This window comes from Lithobates pipiens, unplaced genomic scaffold, assembly GCF_037356315.1.
Source record: "Lithobates pipiens isolate NorthernLeopardFrog02 unplaced genomic scaffold, aLitPip1_a1.2 Scaffold_22, whole genome shotgun sequence".
Taxonomy (NCBI): Eukaryota; Metazoa; Chordata; class Amphibia; order Anura; family Ranidae; genus Lithobates; species Lithobates pipiens.
The window spans coordinates 24,044,642-24,059,783 of record NW_027507784.1 but is presented as its reverse complement, the minus strand read 5'-3'; the positions used below and the strand labels follow the sequence as shown (position 1 = coordinate 24,059,783).

The 15,142-nt window shown below is 43.4% G+C and overlaps 1 protein-coding gene across 1 annotated transcript in view; it reads left to right on the top strand.

Annotated features, from left to right (window-relative positions):
• The window catches only part of LOC143925631 (transmembrane protease serine 9-like), a 117,469-nt gene extending 103,872 nt beyond the window's left edge, over positions 1–13,597 (top strand). Inside the window, exons 13-16 of the mRNA XM_077450097.1 lie at positions 3,254–3,440; positions 9,192–9,463; positions 12,222–12,391; positions 13,310–13,597. Coding sequence (XP_077306223.1) covers positions 3,254–3,440; positions 9,192–9,463; positions 12,222–12,391; positions 13,310–13,597 — 917 coding nt within the window. The remainder of the gene's footprint in view (positions 1–3,253; positions 3,441–9,191; positions 9,464–12,221; positions 12,392–13,309) is intronic.
• Positions 13,598–15,142: the final 1,545 nt, after the last annotated feature.

Sequence of the window (15,142 nt, the reverse complement as noted above, 5' to 3'; positions counted from 1 at the left end):
CAGTCAGGCATGGTGGTGGGAGTGTCATGGTCTGGGGCTGCATGAGTGCTTCCGGCACTGGGGGGCTACAGATCATTGAGGGAACCATGAATGCCAACATGTACTGTGACATACTGGAGCAGAGCATGATCCCTTTCCTTCAGAGACTGGGCCGCAGGGCAGTATTCCAACATGATAACGACCCCAAACACATCTCAAAGACCACCACTGCCTTGCTAAAGAAGCTGAGGGTAAAGGTGATGGACTGGCCAAGCATGTCTCCAGACCTAAACCCTGTTGACCATCTGTGAGACATCCTCAAACGGAAGGTGGAGGAGAGCAAGATCTCCAACATCCACCAGCTCTGTGATGTCGTCATGGAGGAGGGGAAGAGGACTCCAGTGGCAACCTGTGAAGCTCTGGTGACCTCCATGCCCAAGAGGCTTAAGGCAGTGCTGGAAAATAATGGTGGCCACACAAAATATTGACACCAATTTGGACATTTTCACTTAGGGGTGTACTGACTTTTGTTGCCAGGGGTTTAGACATTAATGGCTGTGTGTTGAGTTATTTTGAGGGGACGGCAAATTTACACTGTTATACAAGCTGTACACTCACTACTTTACATTGTAGACAAGTGTCATTTCTTCAGTGTTGTCACATGAAAAGAGATAAGAAAAGATTTACAAAAATGTGAGGGGTGTATTTACTTTTGTGAGAGACTGTATTTGATTTTTTTTATTCAGATATTTTTGGAGCACCACAATGATGGACTTTGTTGTTTTTATATTCACATCGTGAAATGTATTGTGTGTACAGATTATTATTTATTTTTAGCAGTTTTGCACTTTATTGATTTGTATTTTAGAATCATTGTTTCTTCAGGTTTATTTTTAGCTCCTATCTTTGGTCACATTTTTTCACCATAAATAGAGATATTTATAGGGTGTTATTTATATTTATTTTTGACCAGCTCTGCCTTCGTTTCCTGTCTCAGTTAAATTTCTGGTCCTGCCAAAGATCATGGTAGCCGCGATCCATAGTTTTCATTTTAACGCAGTTTCCATCTTATATTTTCTATCATAGATCTTTGGCGCTGCGTTTCATTTTTTTTCTAACGTTCACCAAAACCTTGACAAATCAATCCCAGGAAAATTCACCCACCAATATTCACAATGAAAAACCTTCAAAGGAAAAATATCACAAGAGTTTGTTGTTTATGTGGCATATGTGACACCTAGTGGCTGTTCTGTAGATTGCTATGTTGTGCTTATTGGTTATCATATCACACTATTATTATTATACATTTATATAGCTCTGACATATACCGCAGTGCTGTACAGAGAACACTGAGCCAATCACTCTCTGTCCGACTCTATCAGTCTCTGTACCAGAGGAGCTTACACTCTAATGTCCCCTCCCCCACAGTCACATCAGTCTCTGTACCACAGGAGCTTACAATCGAATGTCCCCTCACCCACAGTCACATCAGTCTCTGTACCAGAGGAGCTTACACTCTAATGTCCCCTCCCCCACAGTCACATCACTCTGTACCAGAGGAGCTTACACTCTAATGTCCCCTCCCCCACAGTCACATCAGTCTCTGTACCAGAGGAGCTTACACTCTAATGTCCCCTCCCCCACAGTCACATCACTCTGTACCAGAGGAGCTTACACTCTAATGTCCCCTCCCCCACAGTCACATCACTCTGTACCAGAGGAGCTTACACTCTAATGTCCCCTCCCCCACAGTCACATCACTCTGTACCAGAGGAGCTTACACTCTAATGTCCCCTCCCCCACAGTCACATCAGTCTCTGTACCAGAGGAGCTTACACTCTAATGTCCCCTCCCCCACAGTCACATCAGTCTCTGTACCAGAGGAGCTTACACTATAATGTCCCCTCCCCCCACAGTCACATCAGTCTCTGTACCAGAGGAGCTTACAATCTAATGTCCCCTCCCCCACTGTCACATCAGTCTCTGTACCAGAGGAGCTTACAATCTAATGTCCCCTCCCCCACAGTCACATCAGTCTCTGTACCAGAGGAGCTTACAATCTAATGTCCCCTCCCCCACTGTCACATCAGTCTCTGTACCAGAGGAGCTTACGCTCTAATGTCCCCCCACAGTCACATCAGTCTCTGTACCAGAGGAGCTTACAATCTAATGTCCCCCCACAGTCACATCAGTCTCTGTACCAGAGGAGCTTACAATCTAATGTCCCCTCCCCCACTGTCACATCAGTCTCTGTACCAGAGGAGCTTACGCTCTAATGTCCCCCCACAGTCAGACACTATTATTATTATACATTTATATAGTTCTGACATATACCGCAGTGCTGTACAAAGAGCACTGAGCCAGTCACATCAGTCTCTGTACCAGAGGAGCTTACAATCTAATGTCCCCTCCCCCACAGTCACATCAGTCTCTGTATCAGAGGAGCTTACAATCTAATGTCCCCTCCCCCACAGTCACATCACTCTGTACCAGAGAAGCTTACAATCTAATGTCCCCTCCCCACAGTCACATCAGTCTCTGTACCAGAGGAGCTTACAATCTAATGTCCCCCCCCCCCCCCACAGTCACATCAGTCTCTGTACCAGAGGAGCTTACACTCTAATATCCCCTCCCCCACAGTCACATCAGTCTCTGTACCAGAGGAGCTTACACTCTAATGTCCCCCCCCCACAGTCACATCAGTCTCTGTACCAGAGGAGCTTACACTTTAATGTCCCGCCACAATCACACACTATTATTATGATACATTTATATAGCTGTGACATATACCGCAGTGCTGTACTGAGAACACTGAGCCAGTCACATTGGCCTCTGTACCAGAGGGGCTTACACTCTAATACCCCCCCCACAATCACACACTATATAATATAATATACTAATCACACACTCTAAAGTCCCCACAATCACACACACACTATATATATATATATATATATATATATATATATATATATATATATATATATATATATATATATATATATATATATTATATATATATATATATATATATATATATATCTATACATACACACATTTATATAGCTCTGACATACAGTATGCTGCAGTTCTGTACTGGGAACACTGAACCAGTCACATCAGTCTCTGCACCAGAGGAGCTTACACTCTAATGTCCCTTCCCCCACAGTCACACACCAGTAAAGCATTATATATGTATATACTGTATAATAATTTGTGGTACAGAAGGAATCTGGTAACTTTTCTGAACACACGATATGTTCTTCTCCCCCAGTTTCCTCCTCGCACCCCATGTCCTGTGGTGTCCCGGCGGTACCCTCCAGCCGTATAGTTGGGGGTTCAGCCTCTGTGGCTGGCGAGTGGCCCTGGCAGGTCAGTGTGCAGTACCGGGGCTCCCCTATATGTGGGGGGTCCCTGATCTCCCCGCAGTGGGTGCTGAGTGCCGCACATTGCTTTGACAGGTGAGTGCAATCATTTACTTCCTAAATAATAATAATAATAATAATAATAATACATTTTCTTTATAATGCACTTTACATCAAAAAGATCTCGAAGTGCTACAGGTTAAAATAAACAATTTATACAATAAAATGAACATCTAAAAATAACAAAAAGCTTTTCTAAAAAGAAATGTCTTAAGACCTTTTTTAAAGCATTCGGTAGATTGAGGAGCCCTCAGGATGTCAGGTAGGGCATTCCACGGGCGCGGGGCAGCTGCACAAAAAATCCCCGTCTCCCATTGTCCTTAGTCTAGTCTAAATGTCTACATCAGCATTTGTATTATATCTTATTTCATAAGGATCTCACTTTTTTTTTTTTATTGTGAAATATTACTTTTTTTTTTCATTTAGCTGTATATTTTTTTTATTTTTATGGCACTACCCTGACCACTAAAACTCCAGCTTCTGAGGTTTACGGTGATACCATAGGATAGTGATGGATGTTTTGGAACTACATTTCCCATGATGCTCCACTACACTGCAGAGTGCAAGAGCATTATGGGAAATGCAGTTCCAAACCATCTGGGGTGCCAAGGTTCGCCATCACTGCCAAAGGGATGATCATCGCCATCTAGTGGCCATGACACAGAATTTTTCCTGATTGAGGCGTTTAAGGGTAAAAAAAAAAGTGATTATTGCCACTAGATGGCACTGATGAATGTAGAAAATAATTTTATAAAATCATTGTACCTGATTAACTCACTTGCACATTTATTTTTTCACATATAAACCCCTAAGACGACCTCCATACACACTATTCCATTTTCTGCAGATTTTTGTCTTCAGATTTACCAAAACCATGTAGTGCCAGGGCCGGCCTGATGGCATACAAATTGAAACTCCAATGCTCTGTATACTCTGTTGGAAATTTCCGATGGAAAAAGTCCGATCGGATTATGTTGTCGGAAAATCCTATCGTGTGTGGGCCGTAGCAGACTTTTTCTGTCGGATTTTCGACAGAAGTTTGAGAGCAGGATCTAAAATTTTCCGACAAACAAAATCCAATCGCATAAATTCCGATCGTGTGTAGACAAAGTGCCACGCATGCTCAGAATAAACTAAAAGATGAAAGCTATTGGCTACTGGCCCGTTTATAGTCCCGACGTACGTGTTGTACGTCACCTCGTTCAGAGCGATCGGATTTTTCACCAAGTTTTGTGCGACCGTGTGCATGCAACACAAGTTTCGGACAAAATGCGTCGGTAAAAATCAGACGGATTTTGTGGTGAGAATGTCTGACTGTGTGTACAGGGCGTTAATGTTTGACCTCATATTATATGGTTTTGGTAAATCTGAAGACAAAAATCTGCAGAAAATCTAAGGCGCGGGGGTAGCAAAGGATTCATCAGCACCATCTAGTGGCTATAATGCTGCATTTTTCCTTATTGAGGTATATCAGGACAACAAAAAAAAAAAAAAACACCTTATTACCACTAGATAGCAGTGACGATCCTAGAAAATAAATGTATTAATCAAATTATCGTAAAGATTACTTGTGCCTGATAGACCCATTTGCACACGTTTTTTATTTATTTTTATACATAAACCCCTTAGGTTGCATTCACACCTGAGCATTTCAAAATCTGGCGTTTTTACCGCGTTTTACTGCCATTTTGCAGCTTTTTCCCACAATTTTGTACAGTTTACTAATGTAAAAGGCAGAAAAACGCATGTAATCTGCTCCAAAGAAGCTCTTGATCTTTTTTTTTATTTTTTTTGAGCTTAGGGCGTTTTTTTCAATGGTTTTGCTTCAGGTGATAAAACACTCAGATGTGAACAGGTGCCATTAAAATGAATGGGATTTTGCTTGTTGAGTCTTTTTTCAGGTGTTTTTTTGGGGGCGTTTTATGAGCTGAAAACGCTCAGGTGTGAATACAGCCTTAGACCCTGGGGCAGCAAAGGATCATCTTCACCATCTAGTGGCCATAATGCTGCATTTTTCCTGATTTAGGCAAAAAAAACACCCTTTTGCCACTATCAGGGATATGCAATTAGCGGACCTCCTGCAGAACTACAAGTCCCATGAGGCATAGCAAGACTCTGACAGCCACAAGCGTGACACCCAGAGGCAGAGGCATGATGGGACTTGTAGTTTTGCAACAGATGGAGGGCCGCCAGTTTGACACCCCTGCTCTAAATCAATGGGGCAGGATATGCATTATTAGCATGTACTATGTATTCACTGAGGTGGGTTTGCTAAACAGATGTGAACCACCCTCCTGGACCATAATGAAGATGTGATGGGAAAGTTACAGACTGTTTTCTGTAATTCCCTGTGCATTTCAGATTGAAATCACTGTTTTGAAGTCAAAAACAGGTCTAATTCACCTTCTGTGCCTGTCCAAATCAGAAATATGTCGTCAATAAATCTATGCCATGTGAGAACATGGTCCGTGCTAATTGCATATCCCTGCACTAGATGGTAGTGCTGATCCTAGAAAATAAATGTATTGAGCAAATTATTATAAAGATTAATTGTAACTGACCCAATTGCACATTTTTTTTAAATAATTATTTCCTAAATACAATTATACATAAATCCCTAAAGCTCAGGGGCAGCAAAGGATCATCAGCACCATCTAGTGGCCATAATGCTGCCTTTTTCCTGACTCTGGTACATGCTACTGCTGTGATTCTTTGCTTCAAGGTGTGCCAAATTTAATGCTTGGCAGGTGATAGGGCTTGCCATATGTGTGCACTGAACCATGCCATAACTGGGGGGGGGGTGCCACGCATGCTCAGAATAAACTAAAAGATGAAAGCTATTGGCTACTGGCCCGTTTATAGTCCCGACGTACGTGTTGTACGTCACCTCGTTCAGAGCGATTGGATTTTCCACCAGGTTTTGTGCGACCGTGTGCATGCAACACAACTTTCGGACAAAATCCGTCAGATTTTGTGGTTAGAATGTCCGACCGTGTGTACAGGGCATTAAGATTTGACCTCATATTATATGGTTTTGGTAAATCTGAAGACGAAAATCTAAGGCGCGGGGGTAGCCAAGGATCATCAGCACCATCTAGTGGCTATAATGCTGCATTTTTCCTTATTGAGGTATATCAGGACAACAAAAAAAAACCACCTTATTACCACAAAATAGCAGTGACGATCCTAGAAAATAAATGTATTAATCAAATTATCGTAAAGATTACTTGTGCCTGATAGACCCATTTGCACACGTTTTTTATTTATTTTTATACATAAACCCCTTAGGTTGCATTCACACCTGAGCATTTCAAAATCTGGCGTTTTTACCGCGTTTTACTGCGATTTTGCAGCTTTTTCCCACAATTTTGTACAGTTTACTAATGTAAAAGGCAGAAAAACGCATGTAATCTGCTCCAAAGAAGCTCTTGATCTTTTTTTTATTTTTTTTGAGCTTAGGGCGTTTTTTTCAATCGTTTTGCTTCAGGTGACAAAACACTCAGATGTGAACAGGTGCCATTAAAATGAATGGGATTTTGCTTGTTGAGTCTTTGTTCAGGTGTTTTTTTGGGGGCGTTTTATGAGCTGAAAACGCTCAGGTGTGAATACAGCCTTAGGCCCTGGAGCAGCAAAGGATCATCTTCACCATCTAGTGGCCATAATGCTGCATTTTTCCTGATTTAGGCAAAAAAAACACCCTTTTGCCACTATCAGGGATATGCAATTAGCGGACCTCCTGCAGAACTACAAGTCCCATGAGGCATAGCAAGACTCTGACAGCCACAAGCGTGACACCCAGAGGCAGAGGCATGATGGGACTTGTAGTTTTGCAACAGATGGAGGGCCGCCAGTTTGACACCCCTGCTCTAAATCAATGGGGCAGGATATGCATTATTAGCATGTACTATGTATTCACTGAGGTGGGTTTGCTAAACAGATGTGAACCACCCTCCTGGACCATAATGAAGATGTGATGGGAAAGTTACAGACTGTTTTCTGTAATTCCCTGTGCATTTCAGATTGAAATCACTGTTTTGAAGTCAAAAACAGGTCTAATTCACCTTCTGTGCCTGTCCAAATCAGAAATATGTCGTCAATAAATCTATGCCATGTGAGAACATGGTCCGTGCTAATTGCATATCCCTGCACTAGATGGTAGTGCTGATCCTAGAAAATAAATGTATTGAGCAAATTATTATAAAGATTAATTGTAACTGATTGACCCAATTGCACATTTTTTTTAAATAATTATTTCCTAAATACAATTATACATAAATCCCTAAAGCTCAGGGGCAGCAAAGGATCATCAGCACCATCTAGTGGCCATAATGCTGCCTTTTTCCTGACTCTGGTACATGCTACTGCTGTGATTCTTTGCTTCAAGGTGTGCCAAATTTAATGCTTGGCAGGTGATAGGGCTTGCCATATGTGTGCACTGAACCATGCCATAACTGGGGGGGGGGTGCCACGCATGCTCAGAATAAACTAAAAGATGAAAGCTATTGGCTACTGGCCCGTTTATAGTCCCGACGTACGTGTTGTACGTCACCTCGTTCAGAGCGATTGGATTTTCCACCAGGTTTTGTGCGACCGTGTGCATGCAACACAACTTTCGGACAAAATCCGTCAGATTTTGTGGTTAGAATGTCCGACCGTGTGTACAGGGCATTAAGATTTGACCTCATATTATATGGTTTTGGTAAATCTGAAGACGAAAATCTAAGGCGCGGGGGTAGCCAAGGATCATCAGCACCATCTAGTGGCTATAATGCTGCATTTTTCCTTATTGAGGTATATCAGGACAACAAAAAAAAACCACCTTATTACCACAAAATAGCAGTGACGATCCTAGAAAATAAATGTATTAAGCAAATTATCGTAAAGATTACTTGTGCCTGATAGACCCATTTGCACACGTTTTTATTTTTTTTTTATACATAAACCCCTTAGGTTGCATTTACACCTGAGCATTTCAAAATCAGGCATTTTTACCGCGTTTTACTGTGATTTTACAGCGACTTTGCTACATTTTCCCCACAATTTTGTACAGGTCACCAATGTAAAAGGCATAAATACTCCTGTACACTGAAGATGGAGTGTTCATATGAACATTCTGGTCTTACTGACACCTCCAGATCCAGATCTACAACAGGAACATCAATTTGTCGCCCACACCAACATTTTCCATGCAGAGGCGCAATGAAATTCTTTGCAGACACTCTTTATGAATTCCCCTGAATGACTTTCTTTAGCCCCATCTCTTCAAAAAAAGCGAAAAAACCCGTACAGCAGAGTGAGGCAGGGAGTGTCTAGATAAAAACTGTACCAACTAGCACCAAACAGGAGGGGGAACAAGGGGACATACCAAGGGATCAAAAAATAAAGGGGCTACTAGGGCAGGAAAACTGAAAGAGGAGAAGAAGCTCAATGAGCCAATCGGTTCTGCTGCAGTACAAGAAGAATGCAGATAGAAGGAGAGAGCAGAGAGAGATGAGCTCATCAACCTGCTGTGTATCCTTTTACTGTCCGGCCACAAGCTGGGGGAGGGACAAGACCTTTAAGTTTTATCCAATCAAAGCAAAGAAGCCTTTGTTGCCCCCACCAACTGGTATTTCTGTTTTTTTTTCCAAAATATCCATGACTGCCAGTGTTTAATTAGGGTTTCCTTTTTATTGGCCAAAAAGTTGCCATGTTGCTTTGAAATGTGCCAATTTTGTCATGGATAAAATTTCACAATGACTTAGAGAGAGTGTGTCATGTGTAACACACTTCCTTTGTTATACACAGGAGTCACAGTCCTCAGGACTACAGGGTCCTCCTAGGAGCGTACCGCCTGGCGGTCCCATCCCCCCATCAGCTCCTCTCCGGAGTAGAGACCTTGATAACCAATCCACAATACATGACTGTGGGCAATCCAGGGGACATCGCCCTGCTGAAGATGACCAGTGCCGCCACTTATACCAATTATATCATGCCAGTCTGCCTGCCATTTTCCTCTGACGTCTTCCCCTGTGGCATGGACTGCTGGGTAACCGGTTGGGGTGCCACATCTTCTGGAGGTAAGTGATCTCCTATTACTAGAAAGTCTGCAATAGTTTACTCTCCACACCATGCTTGGAATACTCTGCTCTGCTGGAGGACTCTGCTCCTTCCTCTAACTCTCCTCTCCTGAAATACTCTGCTCTGCTGGAGGACTCTGCTCCTTCCTCTAACTCTCCTCTCCTGAAATACTCTGCTCTGCTGGAGGACTCTGCTCTTTCCTTTAACTCTCCTCTCCGGAAATACTCTGCTCTGCTGGAGGACTCTGCTCTTTCCTCTATAACTCTCTTCTCCTGAAATACTCTGCTCTGCTGGAGAACTCTGCTCCTTCCTCTATAATTCTCCTCTCCTGAAATACTCTGCTCTGCTGGAGGACTCTGCTCTTTCCTCTATAACTCTCTTCTCCTGAAATACTCTGCTCTGCTGGAGAACTCTGCTCTTTCCTTTAACTCTCCTCTCCGGAAATACTCTGCTCTGCTGGAGGACTCTACTCCTTTCTCTATAACTCTCCTCTCCGGAAATACTCTGCTCTGCTGGAGGACTCTGCTCCTTCCTCTAACTCTCCTCTCCAAAATACTCTGCACTACTGGAGGACTCTACTCCTTTCTCTATAACTCTCCTCTCCTGAAATAATCTGCACTGCTGGAGAACTCTGCTTCTTCCTCTAACTCTCGTCTCCTGAAATACTCTGCTTTGCTAGATAACTCTGCTATTTCCTCTAATGCCGCGTACACATGACCGGACTTTTCGAGGGACTAGGTCCGACGGTCTTTCCGACTGACTTTTGGCGGTATTCTGATGGACTTTCCAAATGAACGCACTTGGCCACACACAATCACACCAAAGTCCGACGGATTCGAACGTGATGACTAATAGTAGTGCAGAGTATTTTAGGAGAGGAGAGTATTAGAGGAAGGAGCCAAGTCCTCCAGCAGAGCAGAGTATTTCAGGAGAGGAGAGTTATGCCGCGTACACACGACCAGACTTTTTGACAGCAAAGGTCCGACGGAACGAGTCCTTCAGACAATCCGATCGTGTGTGGGCTTCATCGGACCTTTTTTTGCCAAAAATCCGGCGGACTTTAGAAATAGAACATGTTTTAAATTTTCCCCATCAGAACTCCGCCGGACCGTTCGTGTGTATGCTGGTCCGACGGACAAAAAACTGACGCTAGGGCAGCTATTGGCTACTGGCTATGAACTTCCTTATACTAGTCCGGTCGTATGTCATCACGTTCGAATCCATCGGACTTTGGTGTGATTGTGTGTGGCCAAGTCCGTTCATTCGGAAAGTCCGTCAGAACTCCGCCGAAAGTGCATCGAGAAGACCGACAGTCCAACAAATGTCCGGTCGTGTGTACGCGGCATTACTCTCCTCTCCTAAAATACTCTGCTCTGCTGGAGAACTCTGCTTCTTCCTCTGTCTAACTCTCCTCTCCTGAAATACTCTGTCCTGCTGAAGGGCTCTGTTCCTTCATCTATTTAACTCTCCTCTCCTGAAATACTCGGCTCTGCTGGAGGACTCTGCTCCTTCCTCTAAGTCTGCTCCTAAAGCACTCTGTAGTGTTGGAGGACTCTGCTCCTTCCTCTATCGAAAGCTGGCCAAACACCAGGGGCGGACTGACAACTCATGGGGCCCCTGGGGAATAGGAGAAGATTATGGGGCCCCTGGGCAATAGGAGATTTTGGGGCTCCCAGGCCGTAGGAGATTATGGGGCCCCCATGCAAAAGATTATGGGGTCACACAGTATACACACACACATACAGTATACACACACACAGACACACAATATACACACACAGTATACACATACACAGGCACACAATATACACACACAGTATACACACACACATACAGTATACACACACAGACACACAATATACACACACAGTATACACACATACAGTATACACATACACAGACACACAATATACACACACAGTATACACATAAACATACAGTATACACACACAGGCACACAATATACACACACAGTATACACACATACAGTATACACATACACAGACACACAATATACACACACAGTATACACACACATACAGTATACACACACAGACACACAATATACACACACAGTATACACACATACAGTATACACATACACAGACACACAATATACACACACAGTATACACATACACATACAGTATACACACACAGGCACACAATATACACACACAGTATACACACATACAGTATACACATACACAGACACACAATATACACACACAGTATACACATAAACATACAGTATACACACACAGGCACACAATATACACACACAGTATACACACATACAGTATACACATACACAGACACACAATATACACACACAGTATACACACACATACAGTATACACACACACAGACACACAATATACACACACAGTATACACACACATACAGTATACACACACACACATACAGTATACACAGACACACAATATACACACACAGTATACACACATACAGTATACACACACACAGACACACAATATACACACACAGAATACACATACACACACTGAAAAGGTACTGGAGAGACGGGGCAGCTATAATCTTGGGATTTTTAAAAAAACACAGATTTTTACATACTGTCCCCAGTTTTATTGAGGCTGGTAACCCTGATGGGGTCCCTTAGTGGCAAGGGGCCCTCGGGCAGTGCCCAAGTGCCCAAATGGTCAGTCCGCCCCTGCCAAACACCATTCGATTTTTTAATGATCATCTGGACTCAGCAGTTCTTAATTTTCACCCGCAGTCAGCCTCCCGTATCCACAAACGCTACAGAAGGTGATGACGCCACTTATTGACCACGTGACCTGTGATCAGATGTACCATGTGGGAACCGGTGAAAGTAACAGCACAGTGATCGTCCATAGCGATATGATCTGCTCTGGGTACCCCCGGGGACAAAAAGATTCCTGCCAGGTGGGTTAAAACTTTTGAGTTTTAGACTGTTTTCACCACAATGAAAGGGTTCATAGCCCAGATACAATTTATTCTGATTGTAGCGCTACCCCTAGAGGACATGCTATGGTTTAGCAGGTTCTTTCCCAAAGCGTACACACGGTCGGATGTTGCTCCAAAACAGCTAATTTGCATGTTTGTTGTCAAAAAGTCTGATCGTGTGTATGGGCCTTTACACAATATTGAACATTGCGTTTAGACAACACATTAAAGGCCCATACATACAATCAGACTTTTTGACAACAAACATGCAAATTAGCTGTTTTGGAGCAACATCCGACTGTGTGTACGCTCCATCGGACAAACTTTTTTGGTTTTCATCTGACTTTTGTTGGCTGTGTGAACGGACAAACTTTCTGGCAACAAAAGTCCGATGGAGCAAAGTCTGATCGTGTGTACAGAAAACCATAGGACTTTTGTACAAAGTACAAACAGGCATGCTCAGAACCAATGCAAAAGATCAGACAACAATACAGAAGTTTACCAAAGGTGGCAGTAAAGAGCAGAAAAAACACGTGATTTGGTGAAAGTTGGCTGAAAAAGTCCTGCTGTGTGTATGCAATACAAGTTCTCGACCGACGCCCTTTGTACAAAAATCCAAGGGAAAGTTTGTACAAAGTCCTATCGTGTGTATGAGGCCTAAGAATAATGGGCTGGCAATGCACCAAAACATCTCGAAAATCAGATGTCTCCCAAAATTTGTAATGCAATGGATTGCAAAGCACTAGAGCCATGAAATGTGGCGTGCTGTAATACATGTGGTACATTCGGGTGCCATTCAAAATAAATGGGAAGACAGCAAGGCATGTGACTTTACTGCAAGACAAAGATAGAAATGGATCCTCTTTGGTCTAATTATTTCTAACCGTTAAATTGCAGGGGGACTCCGGCGGGCCTCTGGTGTGTAATGTTGAGGGAGTCTGGTACCAGGCTGGCATTGTAAGCTGGGGTGAGCACTGCGCTCTACCATATCGCCCCGGGGTGTACACCTTGGTGACAGCTTACCAGTTATGGATGGAGGAGGAGGTCCCAGAGCTTATGTTCGCCAATCTGACAAACATACCGGAGCCCAGCGGAGTATGTGGAGCAGATGAAATCACCACCCCCGAGAGCACAGGTAAAGCCTTACTGTTTCACTACGTAAAGTACAAAAGTCCATGGAGATAACCTTCTGCATGAAGCAACCATTCAGAGATTGTGTAATTTGTCTAGATCAGCCTTTCTCAACCTTTTCGACACAGAGGAACTAAGGATTTAAAATAACTTCCTGGTCTCAGGGAACCCCTGCTAAAAATGAATATACACTAGTGGTCAGTGAGAAGAATGCTCCTTAGCCCTTGTACACACGGTCGGAGATTCCGACAACCAAATCCGTCGGAGTAATTCCGACGGATTAATTTTGGAAGAGATCTGGAAGTGATGTTGCATACACACGGTCGGACTAAGTTATCGGAAAATCCAATTGTACGTGATGACGTTATTTCGTTACGGCGGGACTACGTTCAGGCTAGTAGCCAATAGCTTTGGTCTAGGAATTTGATCTGAGCATGCGTGGCACTTTGTCCGTCGGAGTAGACTACACATGATCGGAGTATGTCCGATCGGAGCATTTTGTCTGAAAATTTTACCGGCAAGTTGGATGCTGGTCTGATGGACAAAAAACGACGCTAGGGCAGCTATTGCCTACTGGCTATGAACTTACTTATTCTAGTCCGGTCGTACGTCATCACGTTCAAATCCATTGGACTTTGGTGTGATTGTGTGTGGCCAAGTCCGTTCATTGGGAAAGTCCGTCGGAACTCTGCCGAAAGTCCTTCGGAAAGATCGTCGGACCTAGTCCCTTGAAAAGTTCGGTCGTGTGTATGCGGCATTAGTTTACAACTGTCTTAGCTTCTACCTTCTTGACACCTTACAGTCCAGCTTTCGCTTGCAGCACTCCACAAAAACTGATCTACTAAAACTCACTAACAATTGACTAACTGCTAAAATCATAGACCACTACTCCATACCCTTACTACTAGACCTGTTTGCGGCCTTTGATACTGTTGACCACCCACTCCTTCTCAATAAACTTCACTCCTTTGGCCTCCGCTCTATCCTTGTTCTCCTCCAACATATCACAGCGCTCCTTCAGTGTTACCTACAACTCCGTCTCCTCCTCTCCACTTCCTGCAGGTGTCCCCCAAGGCTCTGTTCTTGGACCCCTTCTCCTCTCTATCTACACCTCCTCCTTTGGTCACTTGATAGCCTCCCACGGCTTCCAGTTCAATCTCTACGTCTATCTCTCTACTCCTCACCTCACTCCTTTAGTCTCCTCTTGCATTACTAATTCACTAACTGACATATCAGCATGGAGGCCACACCACTTCCTTAAACAAAATCTCTCTAAAACCAAGCTATTAATATCCCCCCCCCACCCGTGCCATCCTCCATGACGTTTCCATCAAAATAAATAATGCAACCATCAATTCCTCCCCTTACGCCAGGGTACTCGGTTTAATCCTACACTCTGATCTGTCCTTTCAGCCTCAAATCCAATCATTGTCAAAAGTTTGTAGAATTCACCTTTGTAACATCTCTAAAGTTTGCCCCTTTTAACAAATGAAACCACCAAGCTCCTCATTCACTCCCTCGTTATCTCTCGTCTTGACTATTGCAACTCCCTCCTCACAGGCCTATCCCTCCATAGGCTCCTCCCCTCTCCAGTCTATC